General features: G+C 41.1%; 1 protein-coding gene across 1 annotated transcript in view; it reads right to left on the reverse strand.

Moving 5' to 3' along the window:
- Positions 1-1,618: 1,618 nt before the first annotated feature.
- stk33 (serine/threonine kinase 33) overlaps positions 1,619-23,187 on the reverse strand; it is a 37,353-nt gene continuing 15,784 nt past the window's right edge. The window contains exons 5-17 of the mRNA XM_088992416.1: positions 21,188-21,292; positions 17,718-17,831; positions 15,139-15,243; positions 14,928-15,066; positions 13,719-13,801; positions 12,833-12,920; positions 12,558-12,633; positions 11,558-11,670; positions 11,333-11,418; positions 11,175-11,247; positions 7,527-7,669; positions 5,942-6,016; positions 1,619-4,840 (exon numbers count right to left, since the gene is read on the reverse strand). Coding sequence (XP_088848542.1) covers positions 4,706-4,840; positions 5,942-6,016; positions 7,527-7,669; positions 11,175-11,247; positions 11,333-11,418; positions 11,558-11,670; positions 12,558-12,633; positions 12,833-12,920; positions 13,719-13,801; positions 14,928-15,066; positions 15,139-15,243; positions 17,718-17,831; positions 21,188-21,292 — 1,335 coding nt within the window. The 3' untranslated portion in view covers positions 1,619-4,705. The remainder of the gene's footprint in view (positions 4,841-5,941; positions 6,017-7,526; positions 7,670-11,174; positions 11,248-11,332; positions 11,419-11,557; positions 11,671-12,557; positions 12,634-12,832; positions 12,921-13,718; positions 13,802-14,927; positions 15,067-15,138; positions 15,244-17,717; positions 17,832-21,187; positions 21,293-23,187) is intronic.

Below are 23,187 nucleotides of genomic sequence, written 5' to 3' on the forward strand. Positions count from 1 at the left end.
GCAAGTGGAGGGGGTGAATGGGGGCAGAATAAAAGTGCCGTTCGAGGGGGTTGGGGGTCCGCTGCAGGTATCGGGCCTCTGCAGATGAGCTGATTAATTAAAAGCAGCTCAATTAAGGTTACTGAGCTGATCCCCTCCCTAGCCCTCCATTTGCTCATTGGATAAAAGTGGAAAGAGCAGAGGGGGGTTCATGGGAGGGGAAGCATCCTTGCTTCTTTTGACATTAACACGCTTGCACTCACTACACGCACACGCATACACACGCACGCACGCAGTGTTGACTCGGTGCAGTACACCCCACCTTGGCAGACTGACAGTCTTTAGGGTCTCAAAAAGGGCCAACAGTGTTTTAATCCCTGCAGCCCATCAAGCCACCCACCCACACTTCCATCTGTCAGGGTGGAAGCGTTTGGGGGAAGGGTGCATCTCGTTCCATCCCGGCGGATTTTGTAATTTCCTTCGCCTCTTCGCATCGGCCAAAATTCACACCCCCTAAACGAGCCACCGTGGCCACAGTTACTTTTTTGGGGGGGACAAAATACGATGTGTAAGTACCATAATGCATCTGGACCCAACCTCAAACGAAAGGTGTATGATTGTTCCAGATTTACACGAAGTCTGCTTTCCCAAGGACTTCAAAGTATGATTTTATTTGCTCCTTAACATGTCAAAAAGACAACGTATGCTGAAGTCTAGTATTGTAACGACTAAACCTCAAGATCGTCTTAACTTTTAACAATTATCTCATTCACTGCCAGACATGTTCAAAAATGTGTCAACTCCAGGGTTTTTGTCAGTCACTCAAAGTCCATGACCCACAGAATATAATAATATAATATTAATAATAATAATAATAATAATAATATTGAGTTTTAGGATTACATGAACTAGTGCAGCGTGTTCTACCGGAAACAAATTCCTTGTGCGTTCTACATACAGTAAAGTCTCGTTATATCGATATCGGATATATCGATAGTCCCGGTTATATCGATACTATTTCTATGCACGCACGGAGAAAATTACATGCAAACAGGGTCGGATATATCGATAGTCCCGGTTATATCGATATTTTTTCGGACTCCCTTGAATATCGATATAACGAGACTTTACTGTACTTGGCAATAAAGATGATTCTGATTCTGATTCTGAAAAAAAGAGTTAATCCCTAAATTATATGGTTCAGGAGTTATCTGAGCTTGAAATGGGGGCGAGTGTCCAAAATACAATGTAATACATGCATATTGGTTTATATAGCGCTTTAACAACAGCTGAAGCTGGAACAAAGCGCTAACATGGAAAAAAGGGAAATGCTGCCCCCTTGTGAAATGGAAAAAAACATTGCCAGAGGTCTCTGCCAGCGCTTTATCTGCACACCAGCAAGAAAAACCAAAACCTGAGCAAATTCGGGCGCAATACGTCATATTTTCAATTCCCCAAAACATTCGGAAATGGAAGTCAATGAGTGATACGCTGAATTCCATGATTTCTAAATTTACCAACATTTTAAGATCAGGTTCAAATAATCACAGGTGTGAATCATTTTCAAAATACAAACAATGGATCTCAAACGTTAACACACATTTGCTGTTTTTGATTCAAAATGAGACCAACTTGTTATATTATTCTTTATTTAGGTTTTTATTGTTCTTTTGACTTCAAGACGGCGCCGCAAGAATGGCTGCGTTTCCAGCAGCTCATGTATTTTGTCTTCCGACTTTCATTCCTTTCATCACTTAGCTGCTGTGAAATGTAAATTTCTCCACTGCGAGACTAATAAAGGCATATCCAATCAAATCCAATAATTACTTTTTATACGTGTAATTTTATGAATAAGACAGTATATCATAGTTGGTCAAAAATGGCAGCCATACCTTATTTATCAATTTATTTGTAATACTAAAAAAGCTGATTCATTTGTGGCATCACAGTTTGCCATTATACAATGTCAAAAACACAGGAAGTAAACATCCCCAGGAAATTAATTCAGCAACCAAAAACAATGCATCATACCAGTGAGAAAACCTCAGCTTTGCAATTACAATAAAGTCTTCAGAATCTTAATATTTCATGGTTTGCTCCCTCCAAACAAAACAGTGAGGCGTAAAAAACCCATTGAACTTTGATGAATGTTTTTCAGTCGTTTCTTGTGTGCTATACAAACAAATAGCGGCTTGTACTTTTGAACAGAGACTTACAAAAAAAAGAGGAAAAAAAGCCCCGTTACTGGCACTCATTCACTTCCAAGATGCAAATGGACGGATTTGAAATTCAGCCTCTGTGTGTTCTGCTTGGCTACTTTAATGTTGTATCTATAAAAGGGATTATTCTCTCTACGGCGGAAAAAAACCTGTGCTTGAATGGAAGCGCCGTCAAAGTAGCTCCGGCAGCTTTCAATGGCCTCCAAACAAGATTAGAGCCGTGGTGCCCTCCAGTCCCAATCCTCTGCATTCACACGGAGCAGAACCAGCCTGTGTGACAGTCTTTCTGTTTTGACACCGAGTGGGAGCTGTGTTTGAAATTGAGAGGTCACCGCGTCAGAAAGAAAATCCCCATCGCCCGCCACATTGGTGGATTATCATTTCATTCAAGATCTGAGTAATTGAGTAGATGTTGCTGATAAAACGATTATATTGAGTTTTTATGGGACAAAAAGAGTTGGAACTGCAAGGTCAACTTTTGTTTTTGTTGTATTCTGAAGATAGTATTTGGGTTTCCGTTTTTATTTCTGTTATTGGGCATATGACTGATGTCACAAGTTGCTCCGGTGTTGCTTTTACGAATGATTGCCTCAATAGGAGAGCGCTTTGGATTTGGATTTGGATTTCACCTGTGAAAACTGCAATTACTGTGAAGCAAACATGAAGACCACGGAGCTGTCAATGGGGTAGAAGGCCAACTATTTGGAAGGAGTAATGAGAAGTAAGATGGCTGAGTTATTGCGCAAACACTGGGCCTGGGCATTACAACACAGAAAGAAACTACCGGTGTACTGAGCAAAAGCTCAAAGAAGTCAGGCGAAGTGTATCAACCACAGTTGATGACAGAAACATTATGGGAACTGTGAAGAAACAACCAGTCAGAGCAATAACTGCCAACCTCCACAGGGCAAGGGTGAAAGGATTACGACCCACTATTCAAAGTTGACTCAAGATATTCCATACCACAAGATGCTAACCAAGCATCAATTTAAAGCATTGGAAGGCCGGATTGGATTTTCCAAAGATGTATAGCGATGAGAAACAAAAGTTTTGCATTTAAGAGACTGATGCGGCTAAATTTAATCTCTACCAAGTGATAGAACGGCCAAAGTGTGGAGAAAGAAAGGATCTGCTTATCAGTGGCAATTTATAAAAAAATGCATCCAAACTCATTGGGAATGGCATTGTCATGTAACAAGACAATGATCCAAAAGACACTTGATCACAACCAAGGACTTCATCAGGGCGCAAAAAGTGGTCTGTGACTGGCCAAGTCAATCAGCAGGCATTAGCTCAAGAGAACAAACCCAGAGAAACAAATAAGAACTGAGAGAAAACTGCAGCAGAGGGGCCTGGTGCAGTTAATGCGAGAAGGCTCATGCCAGCTAATGTGAATTACTATTCTCTCTATTTTAATACTATCCATTCCAATACTTTCGGTCAATTAAAAGGTGGGTGGTTCTGTCCTGAATTGTTTAACTTATTCACATTTAAATAACATGAACTATTAGCTTGACCTCTGAACATTTGTTTTGATCTGAAACCCAAACATTTTCAGTATACCACAAAAACAACGTAATTAACGTTGGCCCTCCAATACTTTATGAGGGGTCTCATATTTGAGCAGAGCTGGGTGTCTGAGCTTGACCAGTATGAATTTTCACACATTAATGTCATTAATATGAACTTGTAAAGAGTAACTTTTGGGGAGTGATATAGGAAGTCCTCAAATGACATTTTTGGAGACAGGGTTGGATAAAGGGTCCGAGTATAGAGGTATACACTAATCAGTATGTAACATTGAGCCTGTATGGCCCGGTACTTCCTGAAACCTACCATAATATAAACACATTTCTAATAACCATCTTTTGCTGTTTATAAATGAGTCATTTTCACATACCATATATATGTAGTTGTCCTTTTTTTTCTGCATATTTGACGACCTTAAAGAGTCCCTTGTGTTGTTTAGGCAGCCTGGCAACAGCCGGTGGTGAAAAAGTAAACATTTGCCCAGTCAATCTGCTCTGTCCCTTTGGCAAAAACAGGACAGTCGAGGACAGATTCTGCTTTCATACGGTAGTTATAAAGGGCACACACTGGCCATTCGATACATCTGTAATGTATTTGTCACTAAAACATTAAAAACAGCTATCGCTATGGACAGACTACAGGTAAAGCCATAGTGGTAAGCTTCTTGGATCACAAACAGCTCTCCGAAGGCTTCAAAAGAAAGCATTTGAATCAGAGGCAAAATTTGAGCAAGGGTACACGTACAGGAAATATATAGCATTGTACTATTTATTTGGCATTGCCATTACAAGTGTATCTCTACTTATTGCCACCAGATTAAATCACTTGTTCACATCCCTGTTAAACCGTATCATTAAATACAAGAAATCTTTCAAATCATCTTTTCATCAAACACTAAATCTAGTTTTGAGGTCATACTTTGCTCCGTGAGGCACTTCTGTGCCTTTCGTCTTGTTTTGACAGCTCCTGACAGTCAGTCATACTTTTAGAGGAGATGGAGGAGATCTCTGTCCGTTTTGATGGGAGGCTGCTTTCTTCACAGAGTTGACGTTTGTCTTGCGCTGAGACTTGCGCGAATTTACACTCGACTGAGGGCGGGGTTTCACGCCAGTCTGCGGGGATCACATTCATATTCATCTTATTTATCGCAATTGTCAATCACATTCATTTAAAGGGGAAACAAAGCAGCAACATGGTCATTTCTTCATTGCTTCAGTGAGGTTAATTTGGCACCATCTAGCGGTAAAAACAAAAGTGAGCAACACGGAGAATTTATGCTTGAACCCTGCTGTCTCCTTAAAAATGTAACATCCAATCATCGTTTTGACAAAAATGTAGCAACATTTTTATCGTGGGGGTGAATTTGACTAGGGTTGAATTTGAAAGTGGTTACAAATTAAGGTTTACAATGTAGACCATGGTTGTACTCGCCCCGAGATAGATTCTGTCCATGGCCTAAAACTGGCTCTGAATCTTTTATTGATTGAGCTTATTTATGGCCTATTATGTCTATTGACTACGTATATAGCTTTTTGAACGTGAAAACTGCCTCAACCCTTAAAAAAAGTCGCGATCAGTGCCCGAACATTTGTGTGAAATGTGAATATTTTTTATACATTTTTGTGAATAGTTTTAATACATATAAATCAGTCTGTTTTAATGAGTAGATCGCATTTAAATAATATGAAAAAAAACTTCAGAAAGCAGAAAAGCAGCAGTTAAGGAGAAAATGGTGAAATATTAAAGAGGGGGCAGATCCTCCATTCTTCAAAAACAAGTAAAGAAGACACATGTTTAAAAAAGTATTACAAACCATTTTTTTTTCATAAAAATATTAGATGGGCAAAAAAATAACCAAAGACTTTCATGTGTTTTGAGATTGAAAACACCAAGTAAGTCAAATTGACCTCCAATAAATTGCAAGTGCATGAATCGGAACAAATGATCAAAAACAACAAAGGGTCCCATTTCGCTGGTAAGGCTTTATTTACACTATGCGTCCGTTTCCGCACTTTTTACCTACACGCATTCTGCTGTAATGATTTCTAACACAAAAACATAAGTATTGTCATTGAAATCTGAGAATGGCTGTAAATCATGCCACATGGAGTTATCTTGAGACTTGTGAAGGCCAGAGAATTGTTGGCCGTGGATGAGCGAAAACTAAGTAACGCACAGTAGAGTGGAGCTTACAGTAAAGAAGTCCAACATACCTGTGGTGTGGTGGGCTGAACTCCTCCGGCAATGATTTTGTCTTTTTCCTGTTGATGGCCGCTGCCCTCTTTAGTCTAAAGAGCAACAGACAAGGGTACCAACCATAAATTTTAAAAAAAGAAGACAAAAAAGAAAAGATCCCCCCTAAAAGAACAAGTGTGTCCTATTAGGGGTGCGAACCTAAAGATTTAACAATGTGTGATCCATGTGAATGTTGTACTGTAATAAATAAACACATGGATGCTGTACACAAATAAATAAATAGATTCATAAATACATTAAAATACATAAAAGTAAATAAAAATACATAAGCAATGATTGAAATAACGTCTACCCGGAGGCCCAGGGCGTACAACTTTTACGTCGGGCGTACAACTTTCAAAACGTCTCGGCCCGGGTGGCCGACAACTTCTTCAAGAAAAAATAATATATATTTTTTTTCAAATGAAACGTTTGTTTTATTCAATAAAGCAAAAGATACAAGCAACCCGCTACAAGCGCTTCATTTGGCAATTTGCATACTCGACACGTCACCCAATCAGAAGCCTGTTTCATGCTTCCGACGACGTACTGTGACTGTAAAGTGTACTTGAGAGTTTTGAAAGGCGCTTAGAAAGAGGAGTCCACGTGGGATTTAGTAGACAACGCAACGCAAACATTGCATTGTGCACCATGACGACAAACGACAACTGGAGCAAAATCTTCATCAAGGGATATTTACCATAAATTAAGCAAGGGAGCATTTGTGGTAGGTACTTCCTTAATTAAAAAAATCTGTTATACTTTGCAACAATGTTTTTTTTGCGATTAGTCGTCTTATTGTGTTTCGAGTTGTGAAAAATGGGGCAGGCAACTTTATGGCCGGGCAGGCAGGCAAATTTATGGTCGAGCAGGCAACTTTTCAGAGTTGTCAGCCCTGGTGTCCGCTAACTTTTTGTTTGAGTTTCAGACACTGACATAAATATAAATAAATAAATAAATAAATAAATACATACATACATACATACATACATACATACATACATACATACATACATACATACATACATACATACATACATACATACACACACACACACACACATACATACATACATACATACATACATACATACATACATACATACATACATACATACATACATACATACATACATACATACATACATACATACATACATACATACGGGTTAGGGGGAAGGACTGGGAGCAAGTAACCAGTTTGATTCTGCTACTCCACTCCCCAGTGTTGTGAAAGTGGCTTTTGTAGTTGGGTGCATAATCCTATATAAAGACACGCTTTAAATGACTCAAAGTGTGTCCTTTCTTGTAGTTTTTCCACTTTCAGAGGAAATTTCTGTTTTATCTGGTTGTGTACCTGTCGGCAGAGTGAAAGTGATAAATTATGTTTGCGAATTGGAATTGCTCAGCACGGCGTCCTTTATCATTGGAATGTAAAATGCGTACACTACCGACTGAAAGGCATTCTTTTTTAGAGATATTTGATATCATGTTTACATGTGAGCCATACAGATCCCCTTTAAGGAAGTGCATGTGCGGGTCTTGTGAATCAGTGTAAAGTACCAGTTTGTTGGACGTGGAAGGAGTGGAGCTAGAGTCATTGAGATCATCATGGTTCAAGCCGTTGCTTTTGACCTTGGGCGACACTGCTGAAGCAGTCCTGGCAACACGGGAGTGGTCCCGCGTTGCGTTTGGGTCCTGCGTACCTGTCATGGATAGCAGCGGTTGATGGCCTTGAAACTGTTTGGTTTGTTTGAGGTATGCGGTGATATACTGACTCATTGTCTGCATGTTTCAGATGGCATATCTCTATTGAATGTTCAACACATCTGACATTTTGGTATTTTTAAGCATGGTTGGAAGACACTTTCCTCGTTTTGACATCTCTGGCATTCGCACTCTTCATTTATGGTGAAAGATTCAGTCAAAACATCAGTCAACTTGTGAAGCTGAAATGCAAGCTAAAACACTTTTCATCATCAGTTTGTTCCCGAATGCTTGCATTTCTTTTGACATGGCGCTTCCCAGATCTTCACTTTGCTGCCTTCTGCACTTCAACGTCGACCTCTAGCTTCTGATGAAGTTTCCCCTGAATTTATCATTCAGAACAGCCAAATGGTCCCGCTACTCCCACGAGCTTTGTTAAATGTCCTGTCATCAACTTTTATCCCGAGGGAGTCCTTCCTTACCAATGACCTGCATTTCCTCTATCTGACGGAGACATGGACAAGTAGCGCTGAGTGCAGCTCTTTGTTGAAATTATTGCTGCCTGACTGTCCTTATTTTTGACTCCCGGAGGACATGTGGCCTTGGTGGTAGAAATGGGACAATGTATAAAAACACGTTTAAATTTTAATGTTGTATATTCGCCACATTGATCGACAGTTTTGACGTCACCTTTTTTGAAACGTCCGGTCATCTACTGACCTCCAAATATTTTGTGTAACTGGCGGGTATATTGTCATTTGTTGCCATGACAACAAAAATATAATTTATTTGGACTTGTTGTTCTGTTAAAGTGTTTGATGTTTCTATGCGAACCTTTATATGTGTTTTTTCTTAAAATCGTCTTCGATACTTTATTTATCATGTTTTGTCATGATCCCTTCCGCTTCCGTGTCATGTGTTTCGATAAACGAGAGCAAGGCAAGACAGACGAGACTGGTGCTGGAGAGAGACAGAAGCAGAGTGGCTGCTAGATAGAGAACGACAGTCTAAAGTCTATCTACTTTCAGTTAATAAGGTGCACACGTTTTCACGGTGTTCCAAGTGTTTCACAATAAACGTTGTGACATCAGTACGAAGCGTCATCCTTGACCGGGGTAGATACAGTGAAAACGTGCTCACACAAGTGAAAATGTGCTCACAAAAGTGAAAACGTGCTCACACAAGTGAAAACGTGCTCACACAAGTGAAAATGTGCTCACAAAAGTGAAAACATGCTCACAAAAGTGAAAACATGCTCACACAAGTGAAAACGTGCTCACACAAGTGAAAATGTCCTCATCCATCCTGCAGCCTCCGGCGCGCAGGTGCTTCCTTCCCCAACGGCAAGCTATCGGCTTCGGCGCACTCGTGTAGCAAGGTACGAGCTACATCGAGCGTTGTCGCACTCAACCACGTGTCACGGAGCTAGCCACGAGCTACTTGGAACATCGTCGCACTCAACCCGCAGCAAGCTACAGGCCTCAGCGTGCATCGTCGCAATCAGCCTTCGTAAGAAAGAGAAAGGTTTCTTGTTGCTTCTCATCCTGCAGCAGCTAAATGTTTTGAAGGACGTTTCCAGTAGCTCACAAAGTGGATGGATAGAACATACAAATTCACCACAATAACAGAGAAAATAATGAATGTGGGTTTTTGAATGAAATTATATCAATCTATAAAACTAATTTGAGGTTCTGAACTATTAAAATGTCTCAAATTAGCATTTCAGTTAAAAGGGCAGAAATGGCGGCTCTACTGGCTGCAAAGGAAGCTGAGATTGAAATGGAAGAGGCTGTTGAAGCTCAACCTCAGCAGTTGAAAAAACTTGAAAAGACATGACTGAGAGACATCAAAGTGATGAAGGCAAAGTTATGTGTGTATGAGGAAGAAGTAATGAAAGTAAATTTACGCGAGTTTGAGAAAGTAGTGAAGGCAAAGTTAGGTGTGTTTGAGGAAGAAGAAATTAAGGAACTGGATGTCACCAGCATCCTCATACACACCAAAGAGAATGATGCATTTCCTTTCTACCACCGCTAACTGAGAAATTGGTTGAATCATTACAGGAATCACTAGCTCAGAGTCACCTTCCAAACCCAGACCCTCCCGTATTCTCAGCTGATCCTCTGAACTCTGTTGAGTGGAGGACAGCCTTCAGGGCTCTGGCAGAGAGCCGATGCTCGAATCCTGCTGGTGGACTGCATTGTTTGGAAAAGTACATGGCATCAGAGGTAAAATCTTCTCTGGAAGGCAGCTTTTATAGAGAAGATGATGAAGCCTATCAGCAAACTTGGGATCGACTTGATGCCAGATATGTTTATTGTACAGAGAGCTTTCAGAGTAAAACTTAATGAATGGCCAAAGATTGGTGGGAGGAAATTCATCAAATTAAGAGAATTCAGTGATTGCCTGCAAACTAGTAACAATGCTATGCCTCAAATAAAAGGTCTGCAAGTTATGAATGAGAGAAGAACCTCGAAATGCCACTTCCTTTCAAAGTGCGACCTCACCTCCTGGCCAATAAGATGCGAGCTTTGGCAAGACTGAACCAACTATAGAAAGACATTGAACAGAGAACGCGGGTGCAAAAGTAACCATTTCGATAAGAAAATCAAAGTTAGGAAGAAAGGGAGGGCACCTCAAGCCTTCCATTGTTCAAAGATCCATACATCACATTGATGAAATTACTGTTGATTATTTGAAGTGCATAAGTCATTTTGTTTAGAAATGTTATTTCAACAGTAATTTGGTGGGAGTGTAACTGGCGGGCATCTTGTCATTTGTTGCCATGACAACAAAAATATAATTTATTTGGACTTGTTCTTCTGTAAAAGTGTTTGATGTTTCTATGCGAACCTTTACATCACAATCAGAAAACCTTCGTTCGTCCCACAATGGGGAAATTTGCAGTCCACAGCAGCAGTTTGAAAGGGGACGGGGTGGGGGGGGTGAAAGGAACAAGATATTCTAAGCATAACAAAATAAAAATGTCAACTGTATACTGTGCAAATGTGAATGTGCAAAACCGTTTCATAAAAAAACTATACATGTCATGTATGTGTGTTTTTCTTAAAATCGTCTTCGATACTTTATTTATAATGTTTTGTCATGATCACTTCCGCTTCCGTGTCATGTGTCTTGATAAACAAGAGCAAGGCAAGACAGACGAGACTGGTGCTGGAGAGAGACAGAAGCAGAGTGGCTGCTAGATAGAGAACCATAGTCTAAAGTCTATCTACTTTCAGTTAATAAGGTGCACACGTTTTCACGGTGTTCCAAGTGTTTCACAATAAACGTTGTGACATCAGTACGAAGCGTCATCCTTGACCGGGGTAGATAAACTTTGTATAACTGCTGTGGCTGTGTTCAGAATCACATTCAAACTCAATGAATGGGAGTCAGCACACAGCTGTCACCCAGAGGCTCCGAAAATCTCCAAATAAAGTTTAGGCATTCTAAATTAGATGTGCTATGGGTATTTTTGATTTATTTGAAGTAAAATAGTCATACCCTTCTCTTGTTCGTGGAAATTGTGCATCATCTCCAGTGCGTTGAGAGGCATTGCAGGCGTGCTGGTGTCACCCTGCAAACAAAGTAGCTCGTGAGCACCACTCATTCCATTTACAGGGGTGGTTTATGATTGCAGTCCAAATAGTCTGGTGTCTTACTGTAATCCACGGGTTGTCTCGTAACTGATTAGCTGACATGCGGTAAGCAGGGTTTTCTTTCAGGAGGCACTTCACTACAGTTTTTGCTGTTGACAAAGTCAAGTCATTCAGGGCATTTGTCAAGTCTTGTCTATGACAAAAATGTTTTCTTGTTATTTTAACATCAATGCATTTGGCCTTTAACTTGTGAGTCTTTAGAAACGGACATTTGTGATAAAGACTCACCTGCATTGCTGACTGCGTCCCAGATGGGTGAAGAAAATTGGACCCCTAATGTTCTAATCTCCTTAAGACGGTTTTCTTTTGATTTGGATATAAATGGAGGCTCCCCGCACAGCCTGTTGGAGGAGACAGATGAAACTTGTGTATTTGTAGTCCAGAGATGCATGAATAGTGCAATTAGTGCATACAGTTACTGTGAAAACTGTATATATGTACAACGATGCCTAGACAACATTGTGATGCAAATAGACATAATTTATGATTCTTACTTTCTACCGTCAATAAAAAAAACGTTATATCCATGCCATTTACCACATGAATAAAGCAGTCGATTTCTTCTTTGCTCCAAAGGTGTGCTGCATCACCATTATCGTTTACCTTTGTTTCTATGTGCACCAGACGTAAGGACTTATTCACATGTAGAAGTGTGTCTACAAACATACTTTGTCATTTTCATCTCACGGGAATACCAGAGTAAGAGCACATTCAGATTTTTTGTGCGTTTTCTTGGCTATAACAAACCAGAATACGGCCAATGTTCAGATTATAGACTGCAGGTAAACACAGTCACTTTATTTAACGCCATTCTGGAGGACATTTACACATATTATGTGCCATAGATTCTCAAGACACATTTTATGTGTGTCATTGTTGGCTGTGAGTGCAAGCACACAGTGAAAATGAAACAGGGGTAAAAAAAAAAAGTCAGATGTGAAAGTCAGCACGTTGACAAGAGCACCTCATTTTTAGCTGTGTTCGCAGGTGATCAAGAGAAAGGCAGAAGATGTAGGGATGGGATGGTTGTGGTGTTGTGGGGGCATGAATATTCAGGGGGATCTGATGTGACGACCAGCATGTGGACTTCAGTCTTAGTGTGTGTGCATGTGGCTTCACGCTGGCATGGCCGGTTATAGCATGCTTTATTGTCAGCCGTAAGCGGTGCACTTCAAGTCCAAATCTGGCCAGGGTATGAATAACATGAGGCTTAACTGTGTATACTTACAAAATATACATAATGACTCCTACGCTCCACATGTCACACCAGTGTGTGTAACCACGTTGGCTCATCATTTCAGGAGCTAGAATTATGGACATGAAATTATTTGAAAATGGCAATATCACATTTACAATCCCAGCTAATTAAGCTCCGGCACAGCCCCCCACCCCCACCTGGCAGTAGAATCAAAGACAGCTGCAGGCATTCACACTGCAGCTCATACCACCCTTACTATCGTCATGATGATCATCACTGTGAGGGAATGAAATTGTCGTACATACCCATATAGACGGGAGTGCCACAAATGTCTGACAGAATATTTTCACTTCCAACACCCAAAGTCTTCACTGATAATCCAAAGTCTGCAACCTGGTTGGAGAAAAGCAAACCATCTCATCGTTCCATCAGGAATTTGAAGGAAAAAAATTGTCTTGTAATAGTATGACAAGTCCCGTGTGCATGGGCCAGTTTACACTTCCATATTGTTTAGATCGCATGCCCCTTTTTGACTCTTAATCACAGTAAAAACATTCTAAAATACCTTTTTTAACCTGAAATTTGATCATCTTTCCTGAAACATGTACAAATGAAAATAATTAAACACCATTATTTGTATGGATTGCGCAAAATTTGTATCCACTGAGGTCATACTGGGGCAGATTTGCAGTCCCTATGAGGTGTCCAGAAATGTCCAACAATGTTGTCGACTGCAGCAAAAGCAGAGATCCAGACTCACGGAACTTTCTTACCATTCCACTACTGTGCTTTCCCTAAACACCATTCAAATAATTGCACAGTTTAAAAAAAAGCCTATTCACACATAAAAACGAAGCTGGCATGAAAGCCATTTATTTGCAGTGTTTGTTATGTTCATGTAACTCAAGTACACACAGATAACATGACTTTACCCCAAATTGGATGTTTAGAAATGCACCCTTTCAACTCGCATGGCCCGTATTGCATCGTTGGCTTGTTATGAATGCATAACATGCTGAGCTCAGCTGGTAGTTTGTTTTAAGACACTGCCTTTACTTTTGTACGGGTGTTTGTGACCAGAGGGAGCCTATCATCATGAGATATAGTTCTTGCTAAATATAGTCAAAAAGGTGGGAACACAGGAGGAGACAGAAGCTTTGGTGTATAGTTTTAGAATAATTGTAACCTTACCTTAATATCAAGTCTGCCATTGTAATCTTCAAGAGAATTTTTCACCAGAATATTCTCAAGTTTCAAATCCCGATGCATTATGTCTGCAAGTTAAATGTAGTGGATCACCACACACTCACATATATAATTACTTGATATAAACATGCAATATACCCTACCGGCCAAAAGCCACTTATTGCCTAACAACAGTGAGTGACAACTGAGGTCAACAAATCAAATTGGATGACACATGACTAAAAGCAGTGCTTTCACACTTCACTCATGCACTGCCATTAGCGAATTTATTCAGGAATAGAAAATATAACATAGAGCGGCATTCACAAATTTGTTCGAGTTTTGTTTTTTCTTGTTTGGGTGCTAATAAAGCCGTAGTCACACGTCAGGTTTTTTTTCCCTTCCACGAGGAAGCAGAATTTGCCTTTTTCCATGTTAGCGCTTTATTATAGTTTCAGCTGTTAAAGCGCTATGTAAACCAATATATATGTATTTCATTGTATTTTGAACAGCTGCCCTCATTTCAAGCTCATACTCTCTGTGTCTTTGTGTTGTCATATTTGTTATTTTTGTTTTTTTGTTTTTCCCAAGATGGCGGCGCGTGAACACGCAGGGCCTCCCCTCTCCCGGCAAATTGGCGTTTCAGTGTTTATTATGTTTGTTAAAGTCATTATAAGTGCCTTGCATGCTGGGTCCGAGAGGATAGTAATTTCATCTGTGCTGTATGTCATGCATATTGGACAATAAAGCTGACTTTGACTTTAACTTTGATGTAACTCCAGACCCATATCATTTAGGAATCAACACTTTTTTCTGATGAATGAAGAGAGTCTAATGTTTCTTACGCTGCATGTTTACGCTGCATGTTTGTTCGAATGTTTATATAGTCCTAAACCTTAATATTCTGTGATTGGTGGAATTCGAGTGACAATGACAAAAACCCAGGTACTGGAGTGGATACATTTTTGTACATGTCTGGCAATGAAAGAGTTACAGGCTACTATTGTTCCTTTCTGTATAGTGCACTTGTGTGTGTTTTTTGTTAAAAAATGCATATTGCAGTCATGAATAACATCCAATTAAATCAAATATTTGCTTTGAAAGTTGTTTGCTGTTTGTTTTTCCCAATCCAAGCATTGGGTTGTCGCAAAGCTTCACATCAATTCTTAAAGAGGTGCACTGGTTGCAAAGAATCAATGAAGAGAAATGTGATACTTTTTTTGTGAAGGTAGGTGATGGCATCAGCTAAGCAACCGATGATATGTCTCGCCTCCTCCTCAGGAAAGAACCCTTTCTGCTGTAGCACCTGCTTCAGTTCACCTCCCACACACAGCTCAGTGATCAAATATGTCATCTGGGGAGGAATCATAGATGCACCTCACGATCCAAAGTCGAAATGTACCTGAACGTACCTGGACATGATTACCTGGGCAGTCTCATATATCTCCTCCAGGCGTAGTATGTGAGGATGGTCTACTTGTTTGAGTATTTTGATTTCTTGCTCCAGCATCTTGATCTTTGTACTTCCCGGCTAATAAATTCGTAAAAACACAGTCATGACCAACATTAAAAGATGTTAGAGGCTGGAGTGAATAAAAAAAATCAGGCAAAAGTTCCAATCCTAGAAAGTATATCTAATATTATTTTAAGCCAGTGCAACATAATCAATCACTAAATGTCACATCGTGATTGGCGTCAGGTGCGCGCACCTCTCCTTCCTGCTCCTCCGGGCTCGCACACCTGATCCCAATCCCACTAATGTGCCTTCTGACTATATAAGTCACCCTGTTAGGCTCGGTAGTCGCCGGTGTATTTCCCCATTGTGTCTTTTCGCCTCACCGTATGCAAGGTTGGTCCCGCTCAGTAGTTGCTGCCTCGCTATTTTGTCCTGTTATTTCCTGTTTTTCCCCTGAGTGTCTCAAGTAAAGCCTTTTTTTGAACCATTACTGTCTCCATCGAGTATTTTGGATCCAGCTCCCTTTTTGTCCTACGAGATCTGTTGCCACACCTCATGTGAACGTGACAGAATACACCGACCACAATGGATGCCGCCAATGGAAACAAGTTCATGTCTGCATTAATTCATCAGGCGGAGAGTTTGAGCCAGCTTGAACAAGATATCGCGGAGATCCGCGGTACGATGTCCATGCTGGTTCAACACTTTGAAGAAGTTGAGACACGCGCCACGACTTTGACGGGGCCCTCCACCCCCTCAGTAAGCAGTCGCTGTCTCCCCTTACCACACCCAGCACGTTACGGAGGTGCGCCCAATTTCTCATGCAGTGCTCGTTGGTGTTCGACCAACAACCCTCTGCATACGACAGCAACGAGGCCAAGGTTGCGTTTATCACCAGCCTACTCACGGACCAGGCGGCGTCCTGGGTGTTGGCGGTCCGGGAGTCCCAACCTGAACTCTGTGCGTCGTACCCGGACTTCGTGGCCGAGCTCCGGCAGGTTTTCCACCACCCGGTAACAGAGTGCGAGGCGGAGGGACTACTTATGGACTGCACGCAAGGTACGCGTTCGGCCGCCGAATATTCCATCGCCTTCCGCATCCTGGCCGCCCAGAGAGGCTACAACGATCGGGCGCTGAGAGGAGTGTTCCGCCGCGAACTCACCGCCGCATTCAAGGATGAGTTGGCGACCCGCGACGCGGACACAACTCTCAATGAACTGATCGCCGTCGTCCTCTGCCTCGACAATCGTCTCCGCTATTGAGACGGCCCAACTCCTGGATAACCCCGTCGTCCGTCTCCACTGGATTCCGGTGTACATCGTGTCGGACCGGGGACCGCAGTTCATGTCCAACGTATGGAAACGTTTCTGCAGGTCCATAGAGGCAACACCCTGGTCTCCTCAACCACAGGTCGGTCTCCTTCCATGTCTGCCTGTGGTTATCAGCCTCCGCTATTCCCCACCCAGGAGCGCCAGGTGGAGGTCCCATCCATTCAACACCACCTCAGACGGGCCCGTCGGGTGTGGAAGGAGACCATAGCCGCTCGTGCACGGCGTCCCGGAACCAGCACATCGCGGATCGTCATCGCCGCCAGGCACCGGACTACTAGGTCGGGCAGGAGGTGTGGCTGTCCACGAGGGATGTCCGGCTGGCTGGGACATCGGCCAAATTGGGGCAGTGGTTCGCGGGCCCCTTCCCCATCGAGGCCATCCTCAGCCCGGTCTCAGTCAGTCTCCGGCTCCCACCCACGACGAATGTCCACCCTGTCTTCCACGTGTCCCTTCTCAAGTCATTGCCAACCAACTCCCATCTCCGGCGCCAACCAACCAACTCCCATCTCTCCCCCCCCCCCCTCCCCGGATGGTGGACGGCAACCCCGTATACACGGTGCGGGAGAAATTGAACTTGCAGCGCATGGGCAGGGGGTTGCAGTATCTGGTTGACTGGGATGGCTACGGGCCGGAAGAACGTCAGTGGGTTCCCCGCTCCTGGATCCTCGACCCATCACTCACCCGAGCGTTCCACTCATCCCTCCACACCGGGTGGGCCGCCAGGGCCTCGCTATTTTGTCCTGTTATTTTCTGTTTTTCCCATGCGTGTCTCAAGTAAAGCCTCTTTTTGAATCATTACTGTCTCCATCAAGTGTTTTGGATCCAGCTCCCTTTTTGTCCAACGAGATCTGTTGCCACACCTCGTGCGGACGTGACACTAAATCTTCTTTTCCTTTTGGCTTTTCCCTTCAGGGGTCGCCACAGCGTCCTCAATCTTCAGAAGTTTGATTCGCATGTTTGTTTTGGCCAAGCTTTTACGTCGGATGCCCTTCCTGACACAACCTTCTGTATTTATCCTGGCTTGGGTCCAGCACAATAAGACACTGGCTTGTGTTAACAGCTCATTTAATACAAATGTAGAATCACACACACAAACATACACAAGACAAAACGTAATGGGCACGGACCTGAGGCTTATGCACACTGTGAACATTCCCGCTGCACGTACATTTCACATGCCACTGGATTAAACATTTCATGACATTCTACTATACTCACTTCTGGCTTGCAAACCGTCTTGATGGCCCATTGGGTCTGTGTCCGAATATGTGTGGCTTCATACACCACTCCGTAACTTCCGTGGCCCAGTTTCTTTCCAAACATGTATATATCCTTTGGGGATAAGAAAATATCCACATTAATAATCTCCAACTCACACATGCCAAAGACACAAAGACCTTTTACCATTATATTTTCTTGGATTTAAGGATCATTAAACTGCTTGGGATTAATCATTAACCACAATTTTGTATGTGTTGTGCCAATTAAAATGCTGACAACGTATTGCCCCTCACCCCCAACCCAAACCCAGCGACACCACCACAATCTGCGGAACTACAGAATATAGCAATTTCTATTCAAATGACAAATGATGAGTTTGCGTCTGCGTTTGGTTTCAATCTCAGGTCTAATTAACTCGCTCATTATCTGTGTTCATGCAAGGCTAGCCAGTAGTGCTTTGTGTGTACAAGTGATGTGAGCTCCTGTATACAGCAACAAAATGAACTGTTGATACATATGGCCTGCACTGAAAATGTGTGACTGTGACTGATTTATGTAAAAAAATAATCTTACTTTACCTCCACGTCGCCATCCCCAACGAGACGAATGTGAGGCACATCCCTCTCCGAGATTCCCTTAGTCGTTGTGTTTTTTCCTAAGCCACTAAATGCTGCCTCTGCCATCTAAAGACAGAAAAAAACAGTGCTGTTATTTTTCATGGTCGTGTCTGAATTGTCGTATAATGACTGTTTTAGTGCTAATCAAACTGAAAGAAATAGTGGAATTGTTCTTCAAGTAGTGCTTCACTGTAATTTTTTTTAAATGTTAAGTGTGATTTTTTTCAAGGGATAATAATAAGATGGTCACCTTCTTAACTCATTCACTGCCAACTCTCAATGTTTGCACTTTGTTACTGTACTAAAACTCAATATTCTGTGGGTCCTAGAATTTGAGTGACAATGACCAAAACCCTGGCACTGGAGTGGATACTTTTTTTGCACATGACTGGCAGTAAATGAGTTAAATTAGGCCAATCTTATTTTTTAGTTTTTTTGCCATAAACATTTCCTCATGATGTTTTACCACCTTGGGTAAAATTGTCTACATTCTAAGCTAAACAGATCATACAGTACTACCCCACTAATGAAATTATTCATATAAATCATGAGTATTTGCTTCTGTTTATTGTTTTCAGGAAGAAAAAAAAAAAAGATTATTTATTGGAATGTGACCAATGACAATATTAACTACATTCATTTGTCACAAAATGTATAAGATCACAAGAAGGCTGACTAAAAACGATTCACCAGCAACCACTGTTCACTACTTTGTAGTACAAAACAGTACCAACCCATGCTTTGAAACAAGGAGCTGCTCTCCGATGTATGTAACTTACAGCATGCAGGTACATCGAGGGATGTTTTTCTCATCAGCTATGTTAATTAAATGAGTAACTGACTCAATCTCACACTTAATACCTTTAGTGTAGCTTGTCATTTTTTAATCACTCGTCTATGCCCAAACTGCTGTCTCTGTCTGAGCCTATATTAACTTGAAGTGCAATTTAACCACCTTGAAAAACAGTCACTGTAGCCAAATTAAATGTAAAGCAATTATCGAGTGATGACTGGGCGCAATGAAGTGGATCCACCATGCGCCGAGCAATTAATTATTAACAAGGAAGCTGTGTCTTTAACCTCTTCACTCTGGTGCATCATTTTAGCCCTGACAGAGCTCTAATAACAGGCCTGTCTTTCCCATTATCTCCTGTCTATTTTCACATCAAAATGATTGTGACAGCCTCTGGAAACTTCAATCACCACAATCATATCTCATTTGTGCAAGGTAGATACGCGTGATAAGTGTATCAGTGAGGTAGTGAAGACCAGAAGAGGCAGGGTCTGGGTACTTCTGGTGTCGCTACGGATGCAGTGATGTCTCTTTTCGTCCCAGTTCCTGAGTCAAATGGAAATGGGTAGCCAATTCAGATTTATCCAATACCTGATAAAAATGCTGTAGGCAATATCGAAACAGCATAACTATACAGTTTCAGATGAGCGCTAAAATTGCAATTTACCTCTGAGCAAAAATTATAATATACACAGAGAAAATTGTGTAAAAATATGCAATGTGTCATGTGTAACCCTTCAAATTGAAAGGAATAAAATTGTGCTTCCTGAAATTTGATGAAATGAAGATGGCAGTAAACTGTTCTAACTCATATGACGATACTAGTGCAGCGTGTTCTACCGGAAACAAATTCCTTGTGTGTTCTACATACTTGGCAATAAAGATGATTCTGATTCTGATTCTGATTCTGATGATTGGTACTTTCCCGCATGATTATATTTTATAGCTAAAAGCTTTTTAGAGGCATTGCCTTAAATTCAGCTAGATAAAATGTCATTTTTATTAATTTATCTCATGAAACAATTGGTTAAAAGGTTAATAATACTTTATACTAATACTTTTCAAAACAAATGCTGCAATATTCCATTATCCTTCTTCTGATCCACTTAATCCTCACAAGGGGTGGCGCAGCCTATCCTTGCTGTCATCCGGCAGTAGGCAGGGGACACCCTGAACCGATTGCCAGTCAATCGCAGAGCATACAGAGAAGAACAACCCCCCGTCATTACATTCAAACCTAGGGACAATTTAGAGTGTTCAATCAACCTACTAAAGATGTGAATATTATTTTTGAAGGAATGCGGCAGGAAACCTGAGGACTAATACAAATGTAGAATCACACACACAAACATACACAAGACAAAACGTAATGGGCACGGACCTGAGGCTTATGCACACTGTGAACATTCCCGCTGCACGTACATTTCACATGCCACTGGATTAAACATTTCATGACATTCTACTATACTCACTTCTGGCTTGCAAACCGTCTTGATGGCCCATTGGGTCTGTGTCCGAATATGTGTGGCTTCATACACCACTCCGTAACTTCCGTGGCCCAGTTTCCTTTCCAAACATGTATATATCCTTTGGGGATAAGAAAATATCCACATTAATAATCTCCAACTCACACATGCTCAAAGACACAAAGACCTTTTACCATTATATTTTTCTTGGATTTAAGGGATCATTAAACTGCTTGGGATTAATCATTAACCACAATTTTGTATGTGTTGTGCCAATTAAAATGCTGACAACGTATTGCCCCTCACCCCCAACCCAAACCCAGCGACACCACCACAATCTGCGGAACTACAGAATATAGCAATTTCTATTCAAATGACAAATGATGAGTTTGCGTCTGCGTTTGGTTTCAATCTCAGGTCTAATTAACTCGCTCATTATCTGTGTTCATGCAAGGCTAGCCAGTAGTGCTTTGTGTGTACAAGTGATGTGAGCTCCTGTATACAGCAACAAAATGAACTGTTGATACATATGGCCTGCACTGAAAATGTGTGACTGTGACTGATTTATGTAAAAAAATAATCTTACTTTACCTCCACGTCGCCATCCCCAACGAGACGAATGTGAGGCACATCCCTCTCCGAGATTCCCTTAGTCGTTGTGTTTTTTCCTAAGCCACTAAATGCTGCCTCTGCCATCTAAAGACAGAAAAAAACAGTGCTGTTATTTTTTCATGGTCGTGTCTGAATTGTCGTATAATGACTGTTTTAGTGCTAATCAAACTGAAAGAAATAGTGGAATTGTTCTTCAAGTAGTGCTTCACTGTAATTTTTTTTAAATGTTAAGTGTGATTTTTTCAAGGGATAATAATAAGATGGTCACCTTCTTAACTCATTCACTGCCAACTCTCAATGTTTGCACTTTGTTACTGTACTAAAACTCAATATTCTGTGGGTCCTAGAATTTGAGTGACAATGACCAAAACCCTGGCACTGGAGTGGATACTTTTTTTGCACATGACTGGCAGTAAATGAGTTAAATTAGGCCAATCTTATTTTTTTAGTTTTTTTGCCATAAACATTTCCTCATGATGTTTTACCACCTTGGGTAAAATTGTCTACATTCTAAGCTAAACAGATCATACAGTACTACCCCACTAATGAAATTATTCATATAAATCATGAGTATTTGCTTCTGTTTATTGTTTTCAGGAAGAAAAAAAAAAAAGATTATTTATTGGAATGTGACCAATGACAATATTAACTACATTCATTTGTCACAAAATGTATAAAGATCACAAGAAGGCTGACTAAAAACGATTCACCAGCAACCACTGTTTCACTACTTTGTAGTACAAAACAGTACCAACCCATGCTTTGAAACAAGGAGCTGCTCTCCGATGTATGTAACTTACAGCATGCAGGTACATCGAGGGATGTTTTTCTCATCAGCTATGTTAATTAAATGAGTAACTGACTCAATCTCACACTTAATACCTTTAGTGTAGCTTGTCATTTTTTAATCAACTCGTCTATGCCCAAACTGCTGTCTCTGTCTGAGCCTATATTAACTTGAAGTGCAATTTAACCACCTTGAAAAACAGTCACTGTAGCCAAATTAAATGTAAAGCAATTATCGAGTGATGACTGGGCGCAATGAAGTGGATCCACCATGCGCCGAGCAATTAATTATTAACAAGGAAGCTGTGTCTTTAACCCTCTTCACTCTGGTGCATCATTTTAGCCCTGACAGAGCTCTAATAACAGGCCTGTCCTTTCCCATTATCTCCTGTCTATTTTCACATCAAAATGATTGTGACAGCCTCTGGAAACTTCAATCACCACAATCATATCTCATTTGTGCAAGGTAGATACGCGTGATAAGTGTATCAGTGAGGTAGTGAAGACCAGAAGAGGCAGGGTCTGGGTACTTCTGGTGTCGCTACGGATGCAGTGATGTCTCTTTTCGTCCCAGTTCCTGAGTCAAATGGAAATGGGTAGCCAATTCAGATTTATCCAATACCTGATAAAAATGCTGTAGGCAATATCGAAACAGCATAACTATACAGTTTCAGATGAGCGCTAAAATTGCAATTTACCTCTGAGCAAAAATTAATAATATACACAGAGAAAATTGTGTAAAAATATGCAATGTGTCATGTGTAACCCTTCAAATTGAAAGGAATAAAATTGTGCTTCCTGAAATTTGATGAAATGAAGATGGCAGTAAACTGTTCTAACTCATATGACGATACTAGTGCAGCGTGTTCTACCGGAAACAAATTCCTTGTGTGTTCTACATACTTGGCAATAAAGATGATTCTGATTCTGATTCTGATTCTGGATGATTGGTACTTTCCCGCATGATTATATTTTATAGCTAAAAGCTTTTTAGAGGCATTGCCTTAAATTCAGCTAGATAAAATGTCATTTTTATTAATTTATCTCATGAAACAATTGGTTAAAAGGTTAATAATACTTTATACTAATACTTTTCAAAACAAATGCTGCAATATTCCATTATCCTTCTTCTGATCCACTTAATCCTCACAAGGGGTGGCGCAGCCTATCCTTGCTGTCATCCGGCAGTAGGC

The sequence above is a fragment of the Hippocampus bargibanti genome, linkage group LG03 (assembly GCF_051943395.1).
Source record: "Hippocampus bargibanti isolate YZ-2025 linkage group LG03, ASM5194339v1, whole genome shotgun sequence".
In the NCBI taxonomy this organism is placed as follows: Eukaryota; Metazoa; Chordata; class Actinopteri; order Syngnathiformes; family Syngnathidae; genus Hippocampus; species Hippocampus bargibanti.